The sequence below is a fragment of the Cavia porcellus genome, unplaced genomic scaffold (assembly GCF_034190915.1).
Source record: "Cavia porcellus strain 051 isolate PalLab524CR breed Dunkin Hartley unplaced genomic scaffold, mCavPor4.1 scaffold_5, whole genome shotgun sequence".
Taxonomy (NCBI): domain Eukaryota; kingdom Metazoa; phylum Chordata; class Mammalia; order Rodentia; family Caviidae; genus Cavia; species Cavia porcellus.
The window spans coordinates 27537139-27560030 of NW_026947488.1; the positions used below are offsets into that span (position 1 = coordinate 27537139).

At 46.9% G+C, this 22892-nt stretch overlaps 1 protein-coding gene and 1 pseudogene across 4 annotated transcripts in view; one reads left to right on the forward strand and one right to left on the reverse strand.

Annotated features, from left to right (window-relative positions):
- The window catches only part of Znf341 (zinc finger protein 341), a 43092-nt gene extending 23860 nt beyond the window's left edge, over positions 1–19232 (reverse strand). Inside the window, exons 1-5 of one of the 4 annotated variants that reach the window (XM_023564190.2) lie at positions 19184–19232; positions 12253–12363; positions 9594–9790; positions 5451–5600; positions 4429–4680 (exon numbers count right to left, since the gene is read on the reverse strand). In XM_023564190.2, the coding sequence (XP_023419958.2) occupies positions 4429–4680; positions 5451–5600; positions 9594–9790; positions 12253–12363; positions 19184–19202 (729 nt within the window). In that variant the 5' untranslated portion in view covers positions 19203–19232. Of the gene's footprint in view, positions 1–4428; positions 4681–5450; positions 5601–9593; positions 9791–12252; positions 12364–18543; positions 18698–19183 lie in introns of those variants that run through there. The other 3 variants (XM_063248502.1, XM_013150243.3, XM_013150246.3) reach the window with 3 other exon arrangements.
- LOC100736107 (cyclin-dependent kinase 1-like) lies at positions 14369–18209 on the forward strand (annotated as a pseudogene).
- Positions 19233–22892: the final 3660 nt, after the last annotated feature.

Here is a 22892-nt window from a genome sequence, read left to right on the forward strand (position 1 = left end):
TCACAGCTTCTGCCCTCCTCACTGACACCACCAGATAACACAGCAGCAGGCTTCACTCTGCTGGGGCCAGGCCGATGGCTTGAGAAACCACTGACACAAGTGTGAGCCTTTCAAGCTTAGATAAGCCTCAGCTCAAAGCAGGACAGGGCACTGCGTGCAGAGTTCACGTACTCCTCATTCACTGGGCTTGCTAGGCTCTCCTGTCCAAAATTTCACTTCTTATCTTTCTGCTTATGCTTATCATTACCTACAGCAACAGCCCTCACCCATTTATCTTTGCTATCTGCTTAGTTCCGTGAGAACAGGGGTTGTGTCTGCTTCTGCTCACTACTTTACCTCCAGGTCTACAGCAATGGGCACAGTGGGCACTCAGTAAACGCTTGCTGAGTCAGTGAATTCACAGAAGCACTCAGCTGGCAGCTGCTATGGTACCCAGAGGTGCCATTCCCACACTCTTCCATACTCGCCCCAAAATGCAGAGGTGGGAAGCTTGCAACACATTCCCTTGTCCACAGGGTCTGATCGGGACAGGTCTGCCCAGGAAAGCTTTGAAAGACATGAAGATGCAGAAGGGAACGAAGGCCTTCTCCTCCAGCCATGATGGGAGACAGTTTGCAAGTCCATGTGGAGCAGCCCGCTGGGCTCCACTGCCACTCATGGCCACCAGTTTTGGGGGCTGCAAGGCAGCTCCAGCAGCCACTGTTGTGTCTGTGTTCATCTCTGGGCTAAGCTACAACAGTAAACCTGAAAAACAGGCCCCCACGAATCCCAGCTCTTATTCCTAGCCCTTCTATCAGCTTTATATGAGCCCAACTCCCTGAGGCTGACGCAGCAGGATCACCATGAGTTTGAGGCCAGCTTGGACTACATAGAGAGTTCAGGCCAGCCAAAACTACAAGGTGAGACCCTGTCTCAAAACAAACAAACAAATAAACAACCAACAGAATGAAGAGACAACACAGTTGGGAAAAAAATTATCAGCTATTCCTCAAACAAAAATCTAACATCCAGAATATATAAAGGACTCAAAAAAATCAGACTCTATCCTCAAATTTAAAGACTCAATCCAAAAATGGGCATCTGAAATGAATAGATACTTCTCAGATGAAAAAGTACAAATATCAAATAAATATATGAAAAAACGCTCAATATTACTGGCCATTCGAAAAATGCAAATCAAAATAATATTGAAAAAAATGCTATCATCAAGAAATCAACCAATAGCCCCTCCCTGGTAAGCGGAGGCAGGGTGGCAGACTGCAGCCCTTCCAGGGGGAGAACCAGCAGTATCTACTGAGATCCACACCATGTTGGAACTTAGGACTCTGGGAAGCCAAGCCAGCACCTCCTCTCCCTGGTAAGCAGAGGCAGTGTGGCCCACCGCAGCCCTTCCAGGGGGAGAACTAGCAGTGTCTCCTGAGATCCACGCCATGTTGGATGGTGTGAAAGCAAATGACCATCCTGCCTCCCTGCTTAGCAATAGTGAACCTGCTGCTACATGGCCTAGAGTCTAATATCCCACTTCCCCTATCCTCCCCCCCCCCCGCCCAATAGCAAATGGAAACCAGAAATCTGAGTATCTCCTGGGAGGTTGACCATAGCAAATAAGGGGGACTTCCTTCTACCATTTCTTCAAAGGCAAATATTTTTATTACTGTTTTGCTCTTTTCTGATTAATGGTACTTCTCTATTCAATATTGTTTTGATAAGTTCTATAGTGTTCTATATTTCATCTCATTTTGATATACATGATTGAAAGAACAACTATTATAAAGATAACAAAATATACTATAATACCTATTACTGTTATCCCGGTAACCTGCTGTGAAGTTCTGTACCAATTTCACTGTACAATCTTAGTTGGCTTTATTCTGACTTGTTCTGTGGTATACTTTCAAAATAAAATAAAATAAAGAAATCAACCAATAACAAATGCTGGCAAGACTGTGTGGAAAAAGGAACCCTTCTCCACGGTCGGTGAGAAGGTAGACTGGTGCAACTAATACAGAAATTACTATGGAGATTCCTCAAAAAACTAAAACTAGAGGCTTCATTTGACCTAGCTGTTCCCCTCCTCGGAAGCTTCCTGAAAGAGTTAAAAGCACCATACCACAGCAATGATGTGCACACCCATGTTTACAGCAGCACAATATATAAGAGCTAAATCTTGGAAACAGCCCATTTGGCCACCAACAGATGAGTGCGTAAAGAAAATGTGGTTTTTATATGCAATCGAGTACTGCTCTTCCATAAAGAAGGAAAATTTGAGCCACTTTTAGGTAAATGGATGCACCTTGAGGCCATATTTTAAATGAAATAAATCGAAAACACATGTTTAAATATCGCATTGTTTTTCTTGTGTGAGAAACCCAAAGAGTAAATAAGAAGCAAAATGGAAGATAGATATGGGAAGCAGGAAGAAAATGTTCAGATGGGAAGGGGAACAAAGGAGAGGGATGGAAAGGGAAAAGAAAAAGAGAACAGAAGAAAAATAAATAAAAACAAAGCCTTTGTAAATAAGGAGGGGATTGGAAAAAAGAAAGAATCCAGATATATCATGTACAGATACAAATTCCTATGATAAATGTGATCACTATGTATATTGAAAGTAAACAATAACATTAATTTTTAAAAAAGAAAAAAAAATTTTTTAAAAAAGAAGTATTTGTCACATGAATGAATTCACCCATTTTTCAAGGCAAACCTGAGCAATTAGGTGTGACTGCCAGTAGGTTAGGCTCATTATCCTCAGCAAGGAAATTCCCTCTCGTGTTCTCTCTCTCTCTCCCTCCCTCTCTCTCTCTCTCTCACACTGGGAACAAAACTCAGGGTCTTCACATTGAGCCGTATCCCCAGCCCATGCTGCACTCATATATTTGCATTTTCCCTGCCTCCGCCTGCCAAAGGGTTGGGATTACAAGGAGCTCCTACATTAAAGAAGAAACTGATACCTAATGTTTGGTGGCACACACTTGTAACTCCAGTACTTGGGAGGCTGAGACAGGAGGAGCTCAGCAAATTTGAAGTCACCCTGGGCTACACAGTGTGTTTAAGTCCAGCCTGAACTACACAGTGAGACCTTGTCTCAACAAAACAAAAATGAAAAAAGATACCTACTAGAGCTGGATTAGAGGTGGGCCACAAGCTGGGCACTTAGCTAGGTGCAAAAAGAGCAAAGCCAAAGAGACACTCCAGGTTCTGCCCTCTAAAAGCACCCTCATCCACATGAAAAACAATCAGCAGCAGCTCCCCTCTGCTCGGTCTCCCTGTCCCAGGCCACCATCATGCTTTCAGCACCCCACTGGTTTACTTTTTTTGCAGCAGTCCTCAGGGAAGCTTGCCCTAGTCTTCCAGCTGGGGCAGATCCTCCTGCAGACTGTCACAATGCCACACATAGGGTGGCAGAAGTTTCACATACAGATTCACCTGACGTGGGTGCCTGTGTGTCTGGCTTCTGGGGTGAGTCTGGGTCCCTGTGATCTCATGTGCAGGCGGGTATGTCTGTCATAACCATCAACAATGGTGTCTGGAAGGCTCCACAAACTCCACACGCTCAGAGCAGACTGGCTGTGGTCACCTTGTCAGCAGGGAGCCAGTGCGCTGCACTGATCGTGGACTGGCCCCAATTCTTCTCCCCTCCCCACCTTTACAGCTCTGCAGTATGACTGTACAGCTCTTCCCATCAGAAAACATCCATGGCTCAGTGGTAGAGCACTTGCCTTGCCCCCATTTTACAAGTATGGAAACTGAGACAGAGATTGAAACTCAAGGTCCTGGCTTTGATTCCAAGCACTGCAAAACAAAGAAACAAAAAAATCAAGTGGCATCTATAGGCCGATCTCATGACCTGCTTTGGTCAATAAAAGTGACACTGCACCCCTTACAGGCCCCCAGCAGCCTCAAGCACTTCTGCTTGTATTTTTGCACCTGCACCATGGTCACGAGAACCTGCTGGATGATAACAGCTTGTGGAGCAGAACTGAGCCACCTCACTTGTCCAAGCCCAGATTACCTTAAAGCAGCTGCCATCCAGAAGACAGAGGAGACCCTGGCCAAGACCAGCAGTGGTACCTAGCCAGCCAGCACAAGCATGTGAACGATACTCTTTGTTTTACACCACTGAGGTCTTGTGGATAGTTCTTACCCAGCAATAGCTAGCTATACACCTAACTTGCTAAGGAATGTCAGAGACATCTATGCTGATAATCTTGAAGAATCCTCTCCCCTAAAGCAGGTATTCCCTTTAAGTGCTGACCTTCATCTGAGAACAGCTTGTACTTTTGCTACAACCACAGAGGTTGTGATGGCCCTTTTTTTGCATGATGCAACACACTCACAAGGTGTGAGGGTGCATCTGGTTTTGCTCCCTATGGTATCCCCAGCATAATACCTGGTATACAGCTGCCACCTCTGCACATCATCACTTACCTCCAGGGGCTGGTAGGACTGCATCCCTAGTGCCTGGATCTCCACTGTTCCACTCCCAGGCAGTGGCACGTTGGCACTGTACACCTCCACCACACCATTCCCACCAGGGTTGGGGCGCCCAGTGGGGCCCAGGCTCTGAGGGGGCGGGGGAGGAGGTTGTGAAGGTGGGGGTGGAGGAAGGGGAGGTGGGGGTGGAGGAGGCGGTGGAGGCTGGGTGAGGTAGCTGGGTACCGAATGCATGTTCAGACTGCTCTGAAATCACAAGAGAAAATTAGGAAAGCATTAAAATTAGGGCCTCTGGTGATCCGCTGTCTTGTTCATCAGCAGGGAAGAACTTCTGCTTTAGCCAACACATGGATAGGGCAGCAGCTCCCAGGGCAGCTCAGAGGACAGGACTGAGCGGGAGGCAAATAGTGACAGGAAGTTCTAAAAGGATGTCAGCAAAATTTGCCCAGCTTGTGCAGAAAAGGAGGCCTGATGTTGCCATCCCAAAAAGGGCTCGTTCGCAGGACTGGATCTCAACTGGCATCTGAAAAAGTAGCTTTGGCACGTTCCTTGGTTCCCAAGGCTGTTTCACCCACCAGCAGCCTGACCACACTGCACCAGCTCACTGGATTCTCTGTGCCAGCAGTGTGGTTGACGGTGGGCACCTCCTCCCCTTGCCTGTGTGTATTAGAAAATCCCAAGGAGCCACTGTGTATTTTCTAATGGACCTCGGACAATTTGTTAAGAACAAAAACAGGAGTAAAAACAGCTGGACAGTGGGAGTGAAACCCCACTGAAATGTGGAAGCTTCCTCCCTGCAGCTGGGCTGGCAGAGGCCGAGGCTCACAGTCACCCATGGTGCAAGGCAGTCAAGCCCCTCTTTTCTCTAAGATCCTCATCTGCAGGGGTTACTATGCAAGCCTGGAACCAGGACCCTGTGCACCATACCAAGCACATCCAAGGCCCTGCATTTGACTCCCAGCACTGCCAAAGAAAGAAAACAAGAAAGACACTGTGAGAAGCCTATGCCTCCTTACCTGCACAGGCGGGGGCCCCTGGGGCATGGGCTGGTCCAGGGACGTGAAGGCCGACATGGCAGACATGAGCACGTCATCACTCACCAGGATGTTCCCCTGCACCAGGGTCTGGATCAGTGGGGAGGGGGGTACTGTAATATATGTGGAGATCTGGACAGAGAGACAGGGAGACAGTGTGACTGGACACATGTGAGACTCTGTATGGAAGCTGAGGGATGATGCTAAAGACCCAGGTTCTGGAATTCCCACCTCTCATGCTCTGCACTGTGTGACCCTGGGCAAGTCACTCCCTCTCTCTGAGCTTCCATTATCTGAGCTTTAATCATCTTACAAGCACAGAGTAAATCACACCTCTCTGGTTTCTATTCTAGGAAAACACTCACACATGTCTACAGGAAGTCCACAAATAAGATGCTTCCACACAACCTTGTCTCTGAGAACAGTGAAAAACTGTAAATAACCTAAATGTCTATCAACAGGGAAATGCATTAACGATAACAAATATAATCATCAAACAATACCACACAGCATGAAAAATCAAACTGCATAATAATATGTGAAGTACATGTTCTTTTTTTTTTTATAAACCCTAATGCTTTCCTCCATCTATCTATGCCATGATAATGGTGCACATAAATGTCCTGGCTGACCGTCTCAAAAGCATTACCAACCCTGAAAGAAAGGGACAGGGCAGGTCCTTTTCAGGCCTGCTCCAAAGTGGTCACCTGGTTTCAAACTGTGCTGATGGCACAGTTATGCCGGTGAATTTGAAATCATTGATGATCACAGGGCTGGAAAGGTTGTCGGGAACCTCACAGGCAAGTTAAGTAAGTGTGGAGTGATCAGCCCCAGTCTGATGTACAGCTGAAAGTTCCAGAAAAATCCCAGAACAATCTGCTCCCGACCTGTCAGTTTGGTTTCACTGTACTGACAGCCAGGCATCACAGGCTATGGAGAAATGAGATGAAAACACACAGCAGGTAAAACCCTGGGGTCTTTTTCTAGGGATATAAAACATTTATATATAAATAAAATGCTTCAGTGGACAAGAATATACGTGAATAATAAATGAAAAACTAAATAGTACAACCTACAATCACTTAAGTAAATGTTTCAAGGATCTTGTAAAGGATATCCATCCATAGCTACCTAGCAGCAAGGAGTGAAATAGCACCAAAGAAGACTTGGTTTTTAATATCCTAACTTTTTAAAAACAGAAGGGGCGGTGTCTGGTGAGATATGCCTATAATCCCAGCACTCAGGAGGCTGAGGCAGAAAGATTGCTGCAAGGTCAAGGCCAGCCTGAGTTACAATGTGAGTTCAAAGCCAGCCTGAACTGCATAGTGAAACTCTGTCTCAAAAAGACAAAAAAAAAAGGGCCCAGGGTTTGGCTCAGCGACTCAAGCTGCCTGGTAAGTGCAAGGTCATGGGTTTGATCACTAGTACAAAAAAATAGTAATATCAGGGCCAGGCATGGTGGCACACATATGTAATCTCAGCATTCTGGGAGGGTTAGGGTTACAAATTCAAGCTCAACCTGGCAATTTAGTGAGATCCAGGCTCAAAATAAAGAGTAAAAAAAGAGCTGTAGCTCAGTGTAAAGACCCTGGGTACAACCATACAGAAATAATAATAATAATAATAGCAATAAAGACAATAATATCATCAGGGCTAGGGGTGGGGTGCAGAGGTAGAATAGTTGTTAAATACATGCAAGGCCATGGGTTGAATCTCCAGAACTGCAGAAAAAAATAATAGTATCACAAGCAGACATACAGACCTTACAAGAAACTGCCAAACGGTCTCTGTTACTCTTGACAGTTATACAGTGCTTTGTTTTCTTTTGCTTCTTTTTCTTTTCCAACAGACCCTTTCTTCCTACTTCATCTGTCTGAGAAATCTCCAGGGACAGAAGCAGCTAGGTCCCAGAGACCAGAGTCCCTGCTCAGGGATGCAACATCTCTGCCATCAGCCAAGACAGGTTGAGAGGAAGCCTCACATCATAGACAAGGATGGCAGCACTGGTCCCAGAATCTCACTGTGCAGCCCACTGGTCTCAAAGTGGCAGAAATTCTCCTGCCTCAGCCTCCAGAGTGCTGGGATTATAGGTGTGCACTACCATGCCCACTTGTATACTTACAATGTCAGAAGAATTAGGATGAGACAAAAAACAAAAACAAAAAAACAGGAAATCACATCCATGCCCATCCAATTCACTTAGGCAGGAGGGTTTGTGTCTATCTCTAATTGACTACTTGTACTCTAAAATTATTCCTTTGCCCAGGATTGGTGGAAATTTCCTCTCTCCTTTCATGGGAAAAAAATGGAAGAGCGTATATTTTCTGCTAGCAAAATTCATAATCACAGTCAGAAAAATGATGCTGTTTTATACTAGAAGAGTCTGTGAGAACTTGAAAAGTTAAGCCAGGGATGTAGCTCAGTGGCATAAGTGCCTGACTGGCAAAAAGTTCAATCCCTGGTACCAAAAAAAAAAAAAGAACTTGAAAACTTCAGTCATTATGTCCTATGGGACTGAGATGAATTCATTTTTTCTTTCTTTCTTCCTTCCTTTCTTTCTTCTTTCTTTCCTTTCTTTCTTTTTTCCAGTTACAGGAATTAAACCAAGGCCTTCACATTCCATTACACCCTCAAACCTTTTTTTATCTCTTATTTTGAGACAGGCTGCCCAGGCTGGACTCAGTGATTCTCCTGCCTCAGTCTCCTAGAGCACTGGAATTACAGGTTCGGCCCACCATGCCCAGCTCGTGAATGCTTTTATTATGAGAATATGAAGGATGTCTACACCATGGGTGAGGATAATGTTCTAAAGGAATAGGGACAGAAGCGGAGACCCTTGACCTGGCATTCTGAGACATTTCTGGCCTTCTTAATAAAACTCTTTAATCTCACTAAGATCCCTGAGCCAGGGTGTCCCTGAATGAACCCTTCAGAGGCTTCTCCAGATACTCCAGCCTGGCCTCCCTCTCACCTCTGGATTTGGAGAAGGCTACACAGTTTACATGACCTCTGCTTCCACCTCAAGATCCCAGGACACTTCAAATTCCACACGTCTGCCAGGTGTAGGGGTGCACATCTGCAATCCCAGCACTTGGGAAGCTGAGACAGGAGGATCACCTTGAGTTTGAGGCCAGCCCAGGCTACCTCGTGAGTTCAAGGCCAGCCTGAACTATATAACGAGACTCTGTCTAGAAATAAATAAAAAAAATAAAGCAAACCAAACCAAACAAACAAATCTCCACATGTCCAGCTGCACTCTTAAGAGCCCAAACCTCCTCACTGTTTCCCCGCTTCCAATGATGGCAACTCCAACTCTGGGCCACCTTCAACTCCTCCTGATGCTACACTTCTCACGCAATCAATTCACAAACCCTGTCACAAACCTTTGAGACATTTCTAGTCTCACTCCAACTCACTCCCTCTACCCTGCTCGAGTCACACCTTCTGTGGCTTGGATTTGTGCAACAGCCCCCAGAGGGGTTTCCTGCCTTGCTATCCCTTGCCCTGTCAAAATCTATTCTCTGTACAGCAGCCAGGGATACATAAGTCAGACTAGGCCCCTCTTCTGCTCAAAACTCTCCACTGGCTTCCACCTCTCTCTGAGAGAAAGCCCACAGGGCCCGCAGGACCTCCCAGGCCCTCCTGCTGCCCGTCTGTTCCATCTCTCACTCGCTCATCCCCAGCCACTCTTCCCTCCTCCTAGTTCGTGAAATAACCCAGGCCTTTGCACCTGCTGCTCCCTCCACATGGAACATTCTTCCCCAGGCCAGCCACATGACCCACTCTCTCTGCTCCTTGGATCTCTGCTCAAATGCTCACCTCTTCCTAGAACCCTTCCCCAGGCACTGTATACAATATGGCAAAAAGCTCCCACCCCATCTTGGTATTCCCTACCTCTTACATTTAACAAGCTGGAAAATATCCTTACACAAGTGTTTGCACACTACCCATCTCACCCAACTCCACCAGGGCAGTGATTTGGTCTATCTAGTCCCCCACTTTACCTCCAGGACCCACAATAAGATGCACAGCCTTGACACACAGTCGGAGCTCAAAACATCTGCTGCATGAACAAACAAACAAAAACAATCAAATGAATGAATGAAGGAGTGAAGGAACAAATACCTGGCGGTTGGCAGGAGGTGGGGCCGGCTGGACTGCAGCAGGTGCTGCTGAAGGTGCGTAGATGCTGCTGGGGGCCAGGGAGACCGTGGCCAGGGCGGAAGCATTGCCCTGGCACTGTTCCCGCTTGTGAGTCATGAAAGCGGACAGCGAGTTGAACTGCTTCTTACACTTCCCACAGAGGAAGACATCCTCGTCGTCTAGGGATCACAGCCACAGAGTGACGAAGAAGGGCCAGAGAGGAGACAGTGACCAAAAAAAGAGTTAGTCAAGGGACACCACAGTGGAGAAAGAAGACTGTGGCCCACCACATCTGGATGACATTCTATGCCTTGCCATGCATGTGTCACACATCAGCCAAGTACTTCCTAGGAGTTTCCAAAGCCAGGTACTGGTAGAAGAGCCAGGCTTGCCGGGCGTGGTGTCGCACACCTGTAATCCCAGCACTCAGGAGGCTGAGGCAGAAGGATTGTTGCAAATTTGAGACCAGCCTGGGCTACAAAGTGAGCTGAAGGCCAGTCTGAGCTGCATAGCGAGACCCTATCTCAAAAAGCCAAAAATGAAAGAAGAGAAAAAGAAAAAGGAAGAGCCAGCTTTGTGAAGCCAGCTATCAAATAGTTAGAAGTCAGGAAAGAATAAAGTAGGCTCACTTCTGAGTTAAGAAACTGAGAATTTTTTTTTTTTTGAGGGAGGGTCTTGCTTTGTAGTTCAAACTGGCTTTGAACTCACTATGTATCTGTGGCTGGCCTCAAATACATGGTGATCCTCCTACCTCAGTCTCTTGAGTGCTGGGACTCCAGGCATGCACCACTATGTCAAGCAAAATTCAGAATCCTTATGCTGCCTCAAATTGTTCCCCAGTATCCAAATGGGCCATGCCATCGCTTGTCCCCCTGCTCAGCTGCACCTCACAGACTTACTCATTCTAAAAGGTTCATCCCTTCCAGGAAGCCTTCCTAAAGCCACTGGCCATGACTCCTTCCTCTGGGTGCACCTCTCATATTACAGTTTTCTCATCTATCAGACTATGTGTAAACAAAGAAAACATGTCCTATTCATCACTATAGCTGATATCTAAGGGCCCCTAGAAAGTCCACAATGTATGCTTGTTGAATGAATGAAAAGCTGAGTGATTAGCTACAGCTAACACACACCACTCATTATTCCTGAGGGCCTAACACAGCCGTGCACTGTGTCAAGCCCTTAAAACACATTGTAAGCTGGACTTACAGTGCACGCCTGTAATCACAGTACTGGGGAATCTGACATACAAGGGTCACTGTGAGTTTGAGGCCAGCCTGGCTACCTAGTAAGTTCAAGGCCAGACTGAACTACATGGTGAGACACTGTCAGGAAAAAATACACACACACACATACACACACACACACACACACACACACACACACACTGTGGCAGGGATACAGTTTTGCCAAGCATAATCGAGGCCCTAGGTTCAATCCTTATCTATGCAAAAAACAAACAGACAAAATATGTTGTAAAAGTTAGGCATGGCATGCTTATAATTGCAGGCTATTTTGAAGGCTGAGGTGAGAGGATCTCTTGAGCTCATGAGTTCAAAACCAACCTGTCAAACATAGTAAGACCTTGTGTTAAAGAAAACAAATGGCCTCTGCCAGTTGGTACCATGCGTGGGCCACCAAAGAGAGAGCCAGACACCAGTTCTTTCCTGTAAGTTAGCACCATTTTCAGATTGAGGGGAGGAAAACAAGAAGCCAAGCCTACCCTGAGAGTCAGCACCAGGTGTGGGCCACTGCAGGGAGAACCAAATGGCAGGCACTGCCACTGTATGAGCTGGGAGACAAGAAGAGGCTCCCAAGGTCCTCCCAAGTTCTCTCATAAGCTCTGTATAAATAGGACAATTATTCTCATTTCACAGATGTAGAAACTGAGACACAAGTTAACTTACTTGTCCAGGAAAATAGAGTCAGTAACTATGAAACCACGATTTTTTTTGTCTTTTTGAGACAGGGTCTCTATGCAGTTCAGGGTGGCCTTGAACTCACTTTGTAGCCCAGGCTGGTCTCAAACTCACAACGATCCTCCTGTCCCAAACTCCCGAGTGCTGGGATTACAGGCATGAGCCACTACGCCCGGCTGAAACCACAATTTAAATCAGCATTTGGCGGGGGAGGTTGAGATGGGATCTTGCTACATAGTCCAGGCTGGCCTCAATCCTCTTGCCTCAGCCTACTGAGAGAAGGATTACAGGCATGTGCCACCACGCCCAGCTCAAACCAGCTTTTTATCTCTCTATCGCTGGCACTCAAGAGTGTTAAACAAATAAATGAACAGATGGCTCATAAAGGGACTTCCTGTAAACTGGAGAATTCACACTTTGCCTGCTCCTCCCACAGAGGTACAGTACGCCAAGGAATTACCTACAGGGCAAAGGTGCCACTGTTGCCAAGCACTGAGGCTCCTACTCACTCCCTATGTAATGCCAGCTCCCTACCTTCACTAAGTAGATGAAAGAGGCTATCCTGAGAGCTAAGCAGAGAAAGGCAGGAGCCTGAAGGACCAGGCTGGAAGGGAGGACACTCAGACACTGCAGGACAGCCTGCACACCACAGTGGCAATTCACTCCCAAACCCGTAGCTCCAGTTCACCCACCCTCTGCTGAAGAGCAGCACAGATACTCACCCAGTGGCTGGATGGCAGGGGGTGCACTGACACCCTGGCCTGTTGGATCAGGGACTGCTCCTTGGCCATCCAACAGTGACTGAACCGCCAGAACTGTCTGGTTGTCCATTCCTAAAAAAGGCAACATAGGGTCTGTGGAAGGCGGGTCCAGCACATATTCTGACATCAGTGTTACAGGCCAGAACCACCAAAAAACCAGCAGGGCAAAGACAGCTGGCTGTGCCCCAACACAGTTCTCTCCTCCCTCACTCGACTAGATCTGAAGATCTGAGGCTGGAAACATGGTCTCAGAATAACCATTAATATTTCCTGGCTTCTCTTGCAGCTCACCATTCTGGCTGAGTGGAGGGAAATCAAGGTGCTACAGATGCAGCAAGGAAGAGTTCTAAGAACTGCCTGGCTCGTGACCCTCTTCTTTGTCCCACCTCCCTTTCTGCTTCCTAAAGAATAAGAATCATGAGCACAAACCTAGGAGTCACAAGACAAAATACTGGAAAGACTCAGGTGTGGTGATACATGCCTAAAGTCCTAGCTACAGGAGGACTACACATTCAAGGCCAGCCTTGGCAATTTAGCAAGACTTGTTTCAAAGCGAGAGAGAGAGAGAGAGAGAGAGAGAGAGAGAGAGAGAGAGAGAGAGGCAGGCTACGGATAAGTCCCAGCCTGCCTAGCACTCAGAAGGCCCTGGGTTTAAAATACAACATTACAAATAAAAGAATGAATGAACACTAGAAAAAAGGGCTGGGAATTAGGCTCAGCAGCAGAGTGCACAGAGACCCTAGCTTTACCCCAGCACCAACAAAAAAGAAAAAGCTAGAAAGACGATGGGCCTGAGAGAAGCTTGCACACAACCATCCTCGAAGCCTAGACTGACTTACTCCGGCATTTCCTATGAAACAACCTTCCAGCCCTTAAGCCCCTGCTAGGCTGGACTTCACTCTTACTCAAGGCTGCCTCGAAGACAACCCTCTAAGGCAGCCCCTGTGAAAATGACATTATCCAGTCTTCCCTGCCTGCATCCCACCAATGTCCCAAGTCTGTACTCAGGCATCCTTGCTCTCCTTTCCATCAATCATCCCCTCAATGTCCAGTATCCGGTGAGGGTCGTCTATATTCTCTGTCTTCCCTACCCACTTGCCAATCCTCCTGCACTGTTCCAGTGGGGCTTAAGACCTCGGGCACTGGAGGCTTTTTTTTCCCAAGGGAGGTGACTGGATCATGAGGATGTGATACTCATCCATTGTTTAGTCCACTAAGGAGGAACTGGGTCACTGGGGGCATGGCCTGGAAGAGTCTGTCTCCCTCCCTCCCACCTTGACTCTGCTGTCTGCCATGGGCAACCTCCCCCACGACCCTCTGCCACGCGGTCTTGCCTTGGAGCCAGCTGACTATGGCCTGAAACCCTACAAACTGTGAGCCAAAATAAACTTTCCTTCCTTAAAATTGTGAGTGTAAGGGAGGGGTGGTGAACCTATAGCATGTGTGCCACAGAGGCTCTTTATTATCACTAAAAACTCTGAAATGTTTGCCATTATTCTGTCTGGACTCTCCTTCTTCTCCCTCTTACTCTGTATTCCCTTTCTAGTTAACTTGCAATACTTGGAGTTACAAATCTGGGGTTCATACTTTCTTGAACACGCCTCTTATAAACTCTACCATTTTAATGCAAAACTGTGTTTTAGCATTTGGATGCAAATCTGTACATGGAACGTACATCAGCAAGTTTCATACAATTTTTTTTCGGTGCCAGGAATTGAACTTAGAACCTTGCATTTGCCAGGCAGGCAGTGTGCCACTGAGCTATTCCCCAGCCCAAGAATTTTTGTTCACAATTATGAAAAACTGGAAACAAACAAAAACAGTTTTTAATTTAAAAAAACTGGAAGCAGTTCAGAGACCCTTCAATGGGTATTTAGACAAACTGTGGTACTTACAAACCGTGGATACTCAGCAGTGAAAGGTACAAATTGTTGATAGACAACAACTTCGATGAATTTCCAGGGAATTATAATGGGCAAAAAGAATGAGTCCCAAGGAAAGATGTAGGCAAGGTAGCTGCTGCCACAGCCACCAAGGGAGGATACACTGGAATCTTTATCCTACCTGTTGAATAACTATGGAAGACTATATCAAAATAGAGAAAACTGGAAAAGATACTTATGGGGTTATATGTAAGGGTAGACACAAAACTACAGGTCAGATGGTAGCCATGAAGAAAATCAGGCTAGAAAGTGAAGAAGAAGGGATTCCTAGCACTGCAGTTTGGGAAATTTCTTGTCAAAAGAATTTGCCATCCAAATAATCAGTCTTTAAAATGTGCTTAGGCAGGATTCCAGATTCTATTTTATTTTTTTAATTCCTTTCCATACATCTCAATAAGTACTTGGATTCTATCCCTCCTGGGAAGTTCATGGATTTATCACTTGTTAAAAATTATTTGAGGGGGCTGGGGATTTAGCTCAGTGGCATAAGCACCTGCCTTGCAAGCAGGCAGTCATGAGTTCGACCCCTGGCACCAATTTAGGAAAAAAAAAAAAAAAAAAAAGTTATTTGTACCAGATCCTTCAGGGTACTGTTTTGTCGCTCTAGAAAAGCTCTTCACCAAGACTTCTAAGTTTTAACCTCAAAATCTGCTGAGTAATGGTAAAGGAACAATTAAGTTGGCTGACTTTGGCCTCACCAGAGCTTTGGGGATACCTGTCAGAGGTATACACACAAGGTAGTAACACTCTGATACAGATCTCCAGAGCAATTGCTGGAGTCCACTGGTTACTCAATTCCAGGTGACCTTTGGAGTAGGCATCATTTTTGCAGAATTGGCCACTTAGAAGCCACTTTTCCATGGAGATTTAGACATCAGGATTTTCAGAGCTTTAGGCATTCCCAACAATGAAATATGCACAGAAGTGGAATTTCTGCAGGACTGTAAGAATACATCTCCCGGGGCTGGGGATTTAGCTCAGCGGCATAAGCACCTGCCTTGCAAGCAGGCATTCGTGAGTTCGATCCCTGGTACCGGTTAAAAAAAAAAAAAAAAAAAAAGAATACATCTCCCAAGTGGAAAACAGGAAGCCCAGCATCTCAGGTCAAACACTCGGATGAAAACAGCTTGGATTTGCTCTCAAAAATGTTAGTCTCTGCGCCTGCTAAATGCATTTTTGCCAAAATGGCACTAAATCATTTATATTTTAATGATTTGGACAACTAGATTAAGAAGATGTAGCTTTCTGACAAAACAATTTCCACACATTATAATGTAGGATGAATAGTTGTATTTTTAATGTTGTTTCCATTTTTGTCTTCTATATTTTTCTTGGTTGTAAAACTGAAACTGTACTTCACTTTCTAACTTCAAAAGTATAATTTAAACGTTGTTTACATTTTTAAAATTTAAATATAATTTAAATTTAAATATAATTCTGTATGTGTTAAAAAAAAAAAAGTCCCAAAAGCTATAGACACTATGATTCAATTTACATTATATTCTTTTTTTTTTTTTTGGTATCAGGAATCAAACCCAGGACCTCACACTTGTCAGGCAGGCACCTAGTCCTATATAATATCCTTGAAATGACATTTTTGAAACACAGAACAGATTAGTAGTGGCCAGGGTGAGGGGAGGGGGACATGGGAAGGAGTTGGAGTTGATACCCTCTAGTGCCGTAAGATGCTACCGCTGGGTGATATGGGATACTTACCGCTGGGTGATATGGGATACTTGCTATCATTCTATTATTTCTTTCTTTCTTTTTGTTTTTTTCTTTTTATCGGTACCAGGGATCGAACTCACAACTGCCTACTTGTAAGGCAGGTGTTTATGCCACTGAGCTAAATCCCCAGCCCCCATTCTATTATTTCTTAAAAGTGCATGTATACCTGTGGAGAAAACTTTTCAAAATAAAATGTTTAATTTTTAAGAGTACAGTGTGTCTAAAGGTGAAGTCAAATTAAATGTCATCTCTCATCCCCAACTTTATTCCTCTTGCTGTAATCCATAACAAAAACAGGACACCCAGTCCTCCCAAGCACAGCCTGGGGCAACAGCATAATCCTTTCTCACCCAATTGTTCCTCCTCCCATCTCTAGACCTTTGGCCTATTTTTTTAGCCTATTCTGCCTCCCAAAATGTCTCAAATACACCCTTCCCTTCCCCTCAACTGTCCTATGCTCCAGGTCAGTTCTCGAGGCTGGTGTTCCAGCCCCTTCTGGTCTATTCCCAGAGCAACCAGTGTGAACTTTATAAAATATACATCAGACCGTGCGGCTTCCCTGCTGAAATCTTTTTTTAGCTTCCACACTAATCCCAAGATAAAGTCTGGATGTTTCATCAAACTGATGGAGGTGTCATCTCTAGCTGCTCCCCCACACTGAACCTCTATGCATATGGGAGACCAGAACTTTGCAAATATAGTTCTCACTGCCTAGGTCATGTGGATGCCCTGCTCCAGAGGATCTCCACAGAGCTGCTCTCCTCACCCTGCAGGTATCACAATGTCCTAGGGACTGGTTTCCCTTTATGTATTTATTTTTCAGTCCTAGGGACTGAATCCAGCATATGCTCTACCACAGAGATGCAGACCCAGCTGATTTCTCTTTTAATTTCTTTTTTTTTCTTTTTTTTGAGACAGAGCCTCTCTATGCAGTCCTTGGCCTTGAGTTTACTTTGTAGCCCAGACTGGTCTGGAACTTGTTACGATTCTCCTGCCTTGCCCTCTCTCGTGCTGTGATTACAGGTGTGCACCTCCACGCCTGGCTAATTTGTTCAATAGGATGAACCTTTTTTTTCCTTTTTTTTTTTTTTTTTTTTTTTTTTGAGTACAGGCATGCGCCACCACACCAGTTACATGACCACATTTTTGTAATAAACATTTAAACAACAGAACCCCACTGTCCTTCCTGAGGGAGCTCCCCGTTAACTCTGACCCTCTATAGTCAGCTGTGATATATCTTCTGGATACATATAACCAGCTGTGATTATCTTCTTTTGTTATTTACCTTTACTAAAGGAGGACTGTGGCTTAATGAAAATTCCATACATGGTACTACTCTAGACAGGGAGAGAGGTCAACATTTCATGGCTAGACCTCTGATGCTCCAAGTAAAGCTAAATGGCTGAGATCTCCAAAGAAGCTGCTCCAAAGAAGACTTAAAAGCATCAACTTCGGCAGGGTGTAGAGGGGTATGCCTGTAACCCCAGCACTCTGGGAAGCTGAGGCAGGAAAATCAATCACAAGTTTGAGTCTGGCCTGGCAATTTAGCAAGACCCTGTCTCAAAATTAAAAATTAAAAAAAAAAAAAAAGGCCTGGATAATGTAGCTGAGTGTGACAGCCCTTGGTTTCCAACTCCAGTGCTAGGGGGAGTTGGACAGGGGGTGTCTTCAAACTCCTATGGCGAGTCCAGTCCTTTTCCCACTCGCACTCTACCCATACACTCTATTTGCTCCACAGTTTAGTGCGTTATCGCCCTAGTTTACTAAAGCTGCTCTTTCCACTCTGATGCACACAATAAGTACATAAGAAGGCCCTTAGGGTTGGCCGGCTCCAAAAACCTACAGCTCCTGAGTCTGTGGGCCACCCTCCATTCCAAGAGTGTAGTGCAGATCGAAGGAGAGTCGCTTTGGACACCATGTTTGACAGTCTGCAACTAAAAGCACCACATCTCGGCCAGACACACGCCAGCACGAAGGTTTGTAAAACTCTGCACCTGGCATAATGCACACAGTAGGCGCCAGTGTTGCCGGTTCAGCTCTGTGAGTTCCCAGTTCGGGGCCTGCACACAGGTGACGCCTCCTTTCTGGGTCTACACCCAGCACGTGGCACAGAGTTCGCTAAAGGAAGTTCTTCGTGACCAAGGTGCCAGGCTCAAATGCTCTGGCCGCCAAGGCGCTGCTGCCCCGCAGCCGCTCCCGCACCGACGTCCCCTCCGCGCCCCAACATCCCGCGGAGCCTCTTCCTAGCCCCGCAGTTCCCTCGGGAAAACCCTCGGAGGCTGCAGCTGTTCAGGTCCCGCGGCCCCCTCCCCGCCGGACCAGCTCTCCCCGGCTGTTCTGGCCTCGGTGCCCTCCCCTCGCCACCGAGCGCCGTCCCGGCCGCTGTTCCGGTCCCGATCCTCCACCCCCGGCCTCGGCTCCCAGGGCTGTTCCTGCCCGCGCTCCTCCCGCCCGGCGGCTGTTCCGGCCCCGGCGCCCTCCGCCCCGCGGCCGCCGCGCGCCCTGGGACCGGCGCTACGAGGGCGCGGCGGGAGGGGGCGCGCCGCGGAACAGCCGCTTCCCCGGCCCCGCCGCTGCTCACCCTCCAGGGCCTCGAAGATCGCCTGCGCCATCTTGGAACCGCCGCCGCCGCCGCCGCCTCGGGAGCCCAGCCGGGCTACGCGAGCATTGTGGGATCCGCGGCGGCGGCGGCGGCGGCGGCGGCGGCAGCGGAGGAATCGAGGCCGCTAGGGGGCGCCCGGGAGCCGCCGCCTAGCTCCCCGCACTGCAAAGCCAGCCGCGTCGCGGGGACCCCCACACTCCTGGGTTACCGCGCCCGAGTCAGTCGCCGGCTCTTGTGGAACCTCATCCCCACCTCGCTTGAACTTCCAACTACACGGACCCATGTCCGCCGCAGCGCAGGACTCCCACCCAACCCTATTATCTGCATGGCCCCCCTCGCTCCAGACTTTACGGCCAGCTCTGGCACAAGCCTCCCCCACCTTCACTGCACCGGAGACCCCAACTTGGCAGCAGCCCCAGTCCCTCCTCACCTAGACCACTCAACAGTGTCACAGCCTCCCCTCCGCCCCCGTGCCGTAGAGATCCTGCTCAATAACATCCCATTCTCCCCACCAGCAGCGGCTTTCACCTTTGCCTAAGGGAAGCCTCGGCTCTCTCTCTCCATGTCACCCCTCTCTGCCTGGTTTTAATAACCTATGGTTATTGCACCCCACTTCTACCTTTTGCGACCTCTCCCATCCCTGCCTTTCCGGCATATTCTCTCACATAAACCCCAAACCCACTTCAGCTGCTCTCAGCCCAGACTTAAGGGACTCCACCCCTCAGCCTCACTCTCGAATCCTTCTCTATCTTTGAGGGCCTGCGTGCCCCTGAGTCCTATGGTGGCCCTTCCCATGCAGTTAGGAGTCTGGAAAGAAGACTTTCAATTTTAAAAAATTAAAGTGGATGATAGAGGTTTCAAAGAAGGGCCCACAGGCAACAAGGAAGAATTGAGGGGAGAACATAGAGATACACCACAGAGGCACCATCAACAATGGCTCCCCCATGATCATGACCATATCCTCCTATGCCTGGACTGCCATGAATTTGACTCCATATAGTCTCATGGTTTTTACATAAAGTTCTATTTTAGCCCTACCCGAAGAAATAATGAAATCTCTAATTTTCGTTTTCTTTTATAAATAAACATAGACCATCTAAAATTTTTTAAAGTTCAAGGTTGAATATGGTGGCGCATACCTATAAACCCAGCTGCTCAGGAAGCTGCAGCAGGAGGGGTTCAAGCTCGATCCCAGACTTAGCAAATCTGTCTCTAAATGAAAAAAATTTTAAAAGGGTCATGTGGCTCAGCGGCAGAGCGCTTGCCTGGGTTCAGTTCCTAGTACCCAAGTGCTCAAAAACATTTGACTTCGCAGTCATTCTTCCCTTGTGGAGCACTGCGTGCCATGATTCTGATAACTTGCCCCACAGACCCCCTGCCTGTTCACCCCATTGAGGCCTGTTTCTACCAATGACTCCCCATCTCCCCTAACTACCTACGCTGTGTACTCCACTGCTACCCCCATGCCATCAGTCCCCCCTTGCTGGGAAACCTTGAGCTCATGCACACGCACAGGTGCACACACACACACACACACACACACACACACACACATGCCCCAAGCCGGGGTCCCCAGACTGCCACGACCTACTCGCTGAGATCCTCTTCCTTACTTTAACATTCTCACTGACCCACTGGCCTCAGATTCTCATCTCCTCTGCAAATACAGCTTTTCTCAGTGTGCCTTTTAAAAAGTATTGCTCAAGGAAAATAATATGTTCACCCATTTAATTGAAAAGTATTTCCTAAACTCCTGCCTTGTGTCAGACAATGCTCTAGATGTAGGGGATTTAGATCTCACAACCATGAGCAAAATTTGGCCCAAAATCCTTGCCCTAATGGAGTTAGCCCAGCAGGTACTTGGGGTATAAAGCAGCAGGGGTGGGTCTCATTTTAAATACATTCTGTCTGAGGAGGTGAAGCTACTTTTGTCCAATGAGGTTAGTACTGTGGCCCATTCCCTCAGGGTCTAAGGAAGGAGCAAAATCATCTATGTGAGAAGGGAACAAATAGGCAGAAGGAACAGCAAGTGTACAGGCTTTGAGGCCCAAACGGAAGGAGGCCAGGCTCTGCTTGGCACTCCTGAGGCCCTGGATTCAATCCTCAGTACCAAGAAAAGAAAAAAGGAAGCCCAGGATAGTAAGAGGGCAGTGAGGTTAGTACTGTGGGTACTGCGGGTGTGAAGTCAGGTGTGGGAGAGGCGAGGGACAGGGCCATCGTGAGGATTTCGATTTTATTCCAGAGCAGTGGAGGTGCTGGGCCCTACCTGCAGTACAGACCCCTGTGGTACGTTCTCTTGGTGCCCTGCAGACCTTGGGTACATGCTGTTTCCCCTTCCTGAAATGCTGTACCTGCCCTCAGCACAACCACAGGAGCTTGCCCTCTGGCAGCCTCTGAGCAGCTTTCCCTGACCTCCCAGAAAGCAGCAGAATTCTCCCTCGCCATTCTAGGTTCTCACAGGACCTGGTACCATCCCTGTCCTGTGACAGTCTCCTGCAGTCAGCAGCTTTCTCTTTCTTCATCCCTTCTGAGCAGGGATTACTGTGTCCGCCTGGTTGCACCTCAAGGCTTGTGCACAGAGGCACCCTGGAAAATGTTTGACTATCGGCTTGATGGACCATGGGATGAGCATTCTGGGATGTAGAACCCAGCAACAGACTGCCCAGTCAGGCTGCCGCTTCCTACAAACTTTCCATTCTTTATTGCCATCTTATTCGTCATCAAAATTTCACCAGCCATACGGCCATTCTCTCAGGGTCACCTGGTTGGCACTGAACTGTTTTAACTGGTGGCAAATCACAGCCTACGAATTTCTGAGCTTAAGTAATATAGTCATTCCGGGCAGAGAGCCAGGTAGGAAAGAAGTAAAGTTTAGGAGATTTCTATTGTCTAACTCCACAGTGAGTGTCCAGCTAACTTCTTAAAAAAAATAAAATTGAGAGAAGGGTCAGGAATGTAGCTCAGCAGCACAGCACCTGACTGGCAAGGTCGTGAGTTCGATTCCCAGTACCAAAAGAAGGAGAGAAGAAGAAGGAGAAGGAAAAAAGAATGAAAATAAAGCTTTTGTAAAATGAGAGGGGAGGAGGAGTTGAAGGAAGGGTAGAGGGATAGGAAAAAGAAAAGAAACCAATTATATCACATACAAGTACAGTCTCCAGGATGCATGTGGTACTCTTGTATATCTGAGATATACCAATAAAATATGATTTAAAAAAAAGTTAACTTTTCTGTATAAGAAGAGAAACATGAAGACCTTAAGCCAGACTCCCACTTGTTTTGGAGAGGTTTTGTTTGTTCCCTGTGTTTGATTTTGTTGGAGACAGGCTGTATGTAGCATAGGCTGGCCTTGAACTCAGAGGATCATAGTGACCCTCTGAGTGTGGGAATGACAGGCATGCACCACCACACCTGGTTAGACCCCCAGTTTAAGAGTAAGAAAATTAGGGTGCTGGGTTCTGACATCTTGTTAGGTTTGTTATTGATAGCAGGCTACAAAACATGGTAGTTTTAATGAATGAATTGTGTCCACCTTGCCCCCTACAGGCCCCACCTGTTAATATCCTAGCCCCTAGAACCTCATAATGTGATTATATTTGAAGGTGAAACTCTTTTTTTTTTTTTTTTTGTCTTTTTCTTTTTTATCGGTACCGGGGATCGAACTGACGACTGCCTGCTTGCAAGGCAGGCGCTTATGCCGCTGAGCTAAATCCCCAGCCCCGAAGGTGAAACTCTTAAAGTGGTAATTAAGATTAAATTGGGCATGGTGGCGCATGCGTGTGATCCGAGCACTTGGGAGGCTGAGGCAGGAGGATCCTTGCTAGTTTGGGAACTGCCTAAACTACATGGTGAGACCCTGTCTCAAAAAAACAAAACAACAACAAGAACAAGTGATAATTAAGGTTAAATAGAGCCGGGGATGTAGCTCAGCAGCACAGCGCCTGTCTAGCAAACACTAGGCCCTGAGTTCAATTCTCATTACAAAATAAAAAATTGTGCCCAGGATTTAGCTCAACAGCATACGTGACTGCATGGCAAGTACAGGTTGTGAGTTCGATCCCCAGTAGCAAAAAAAAAAAAAAAAAAAAAAAAAGCTAAATGAAGTTATAAACGTGAGTCCTAGTGCAATATCATTATATAACAGTGAGATTAGGGCCAGGCACAGATGAACTACACACTGGAAATCTCAGCTTCTCAGGAGCCCAAGGCAGAAGGCTTGCACCTTTAAGGCACACTTGAGCAACTTAGCTCAACTCTGTGGCAGGATCAAAAATAAATAAATAAAAGGGCTGAAGAAAAGCTCCCTTCCATCTCCAATAATACAAAAGGAG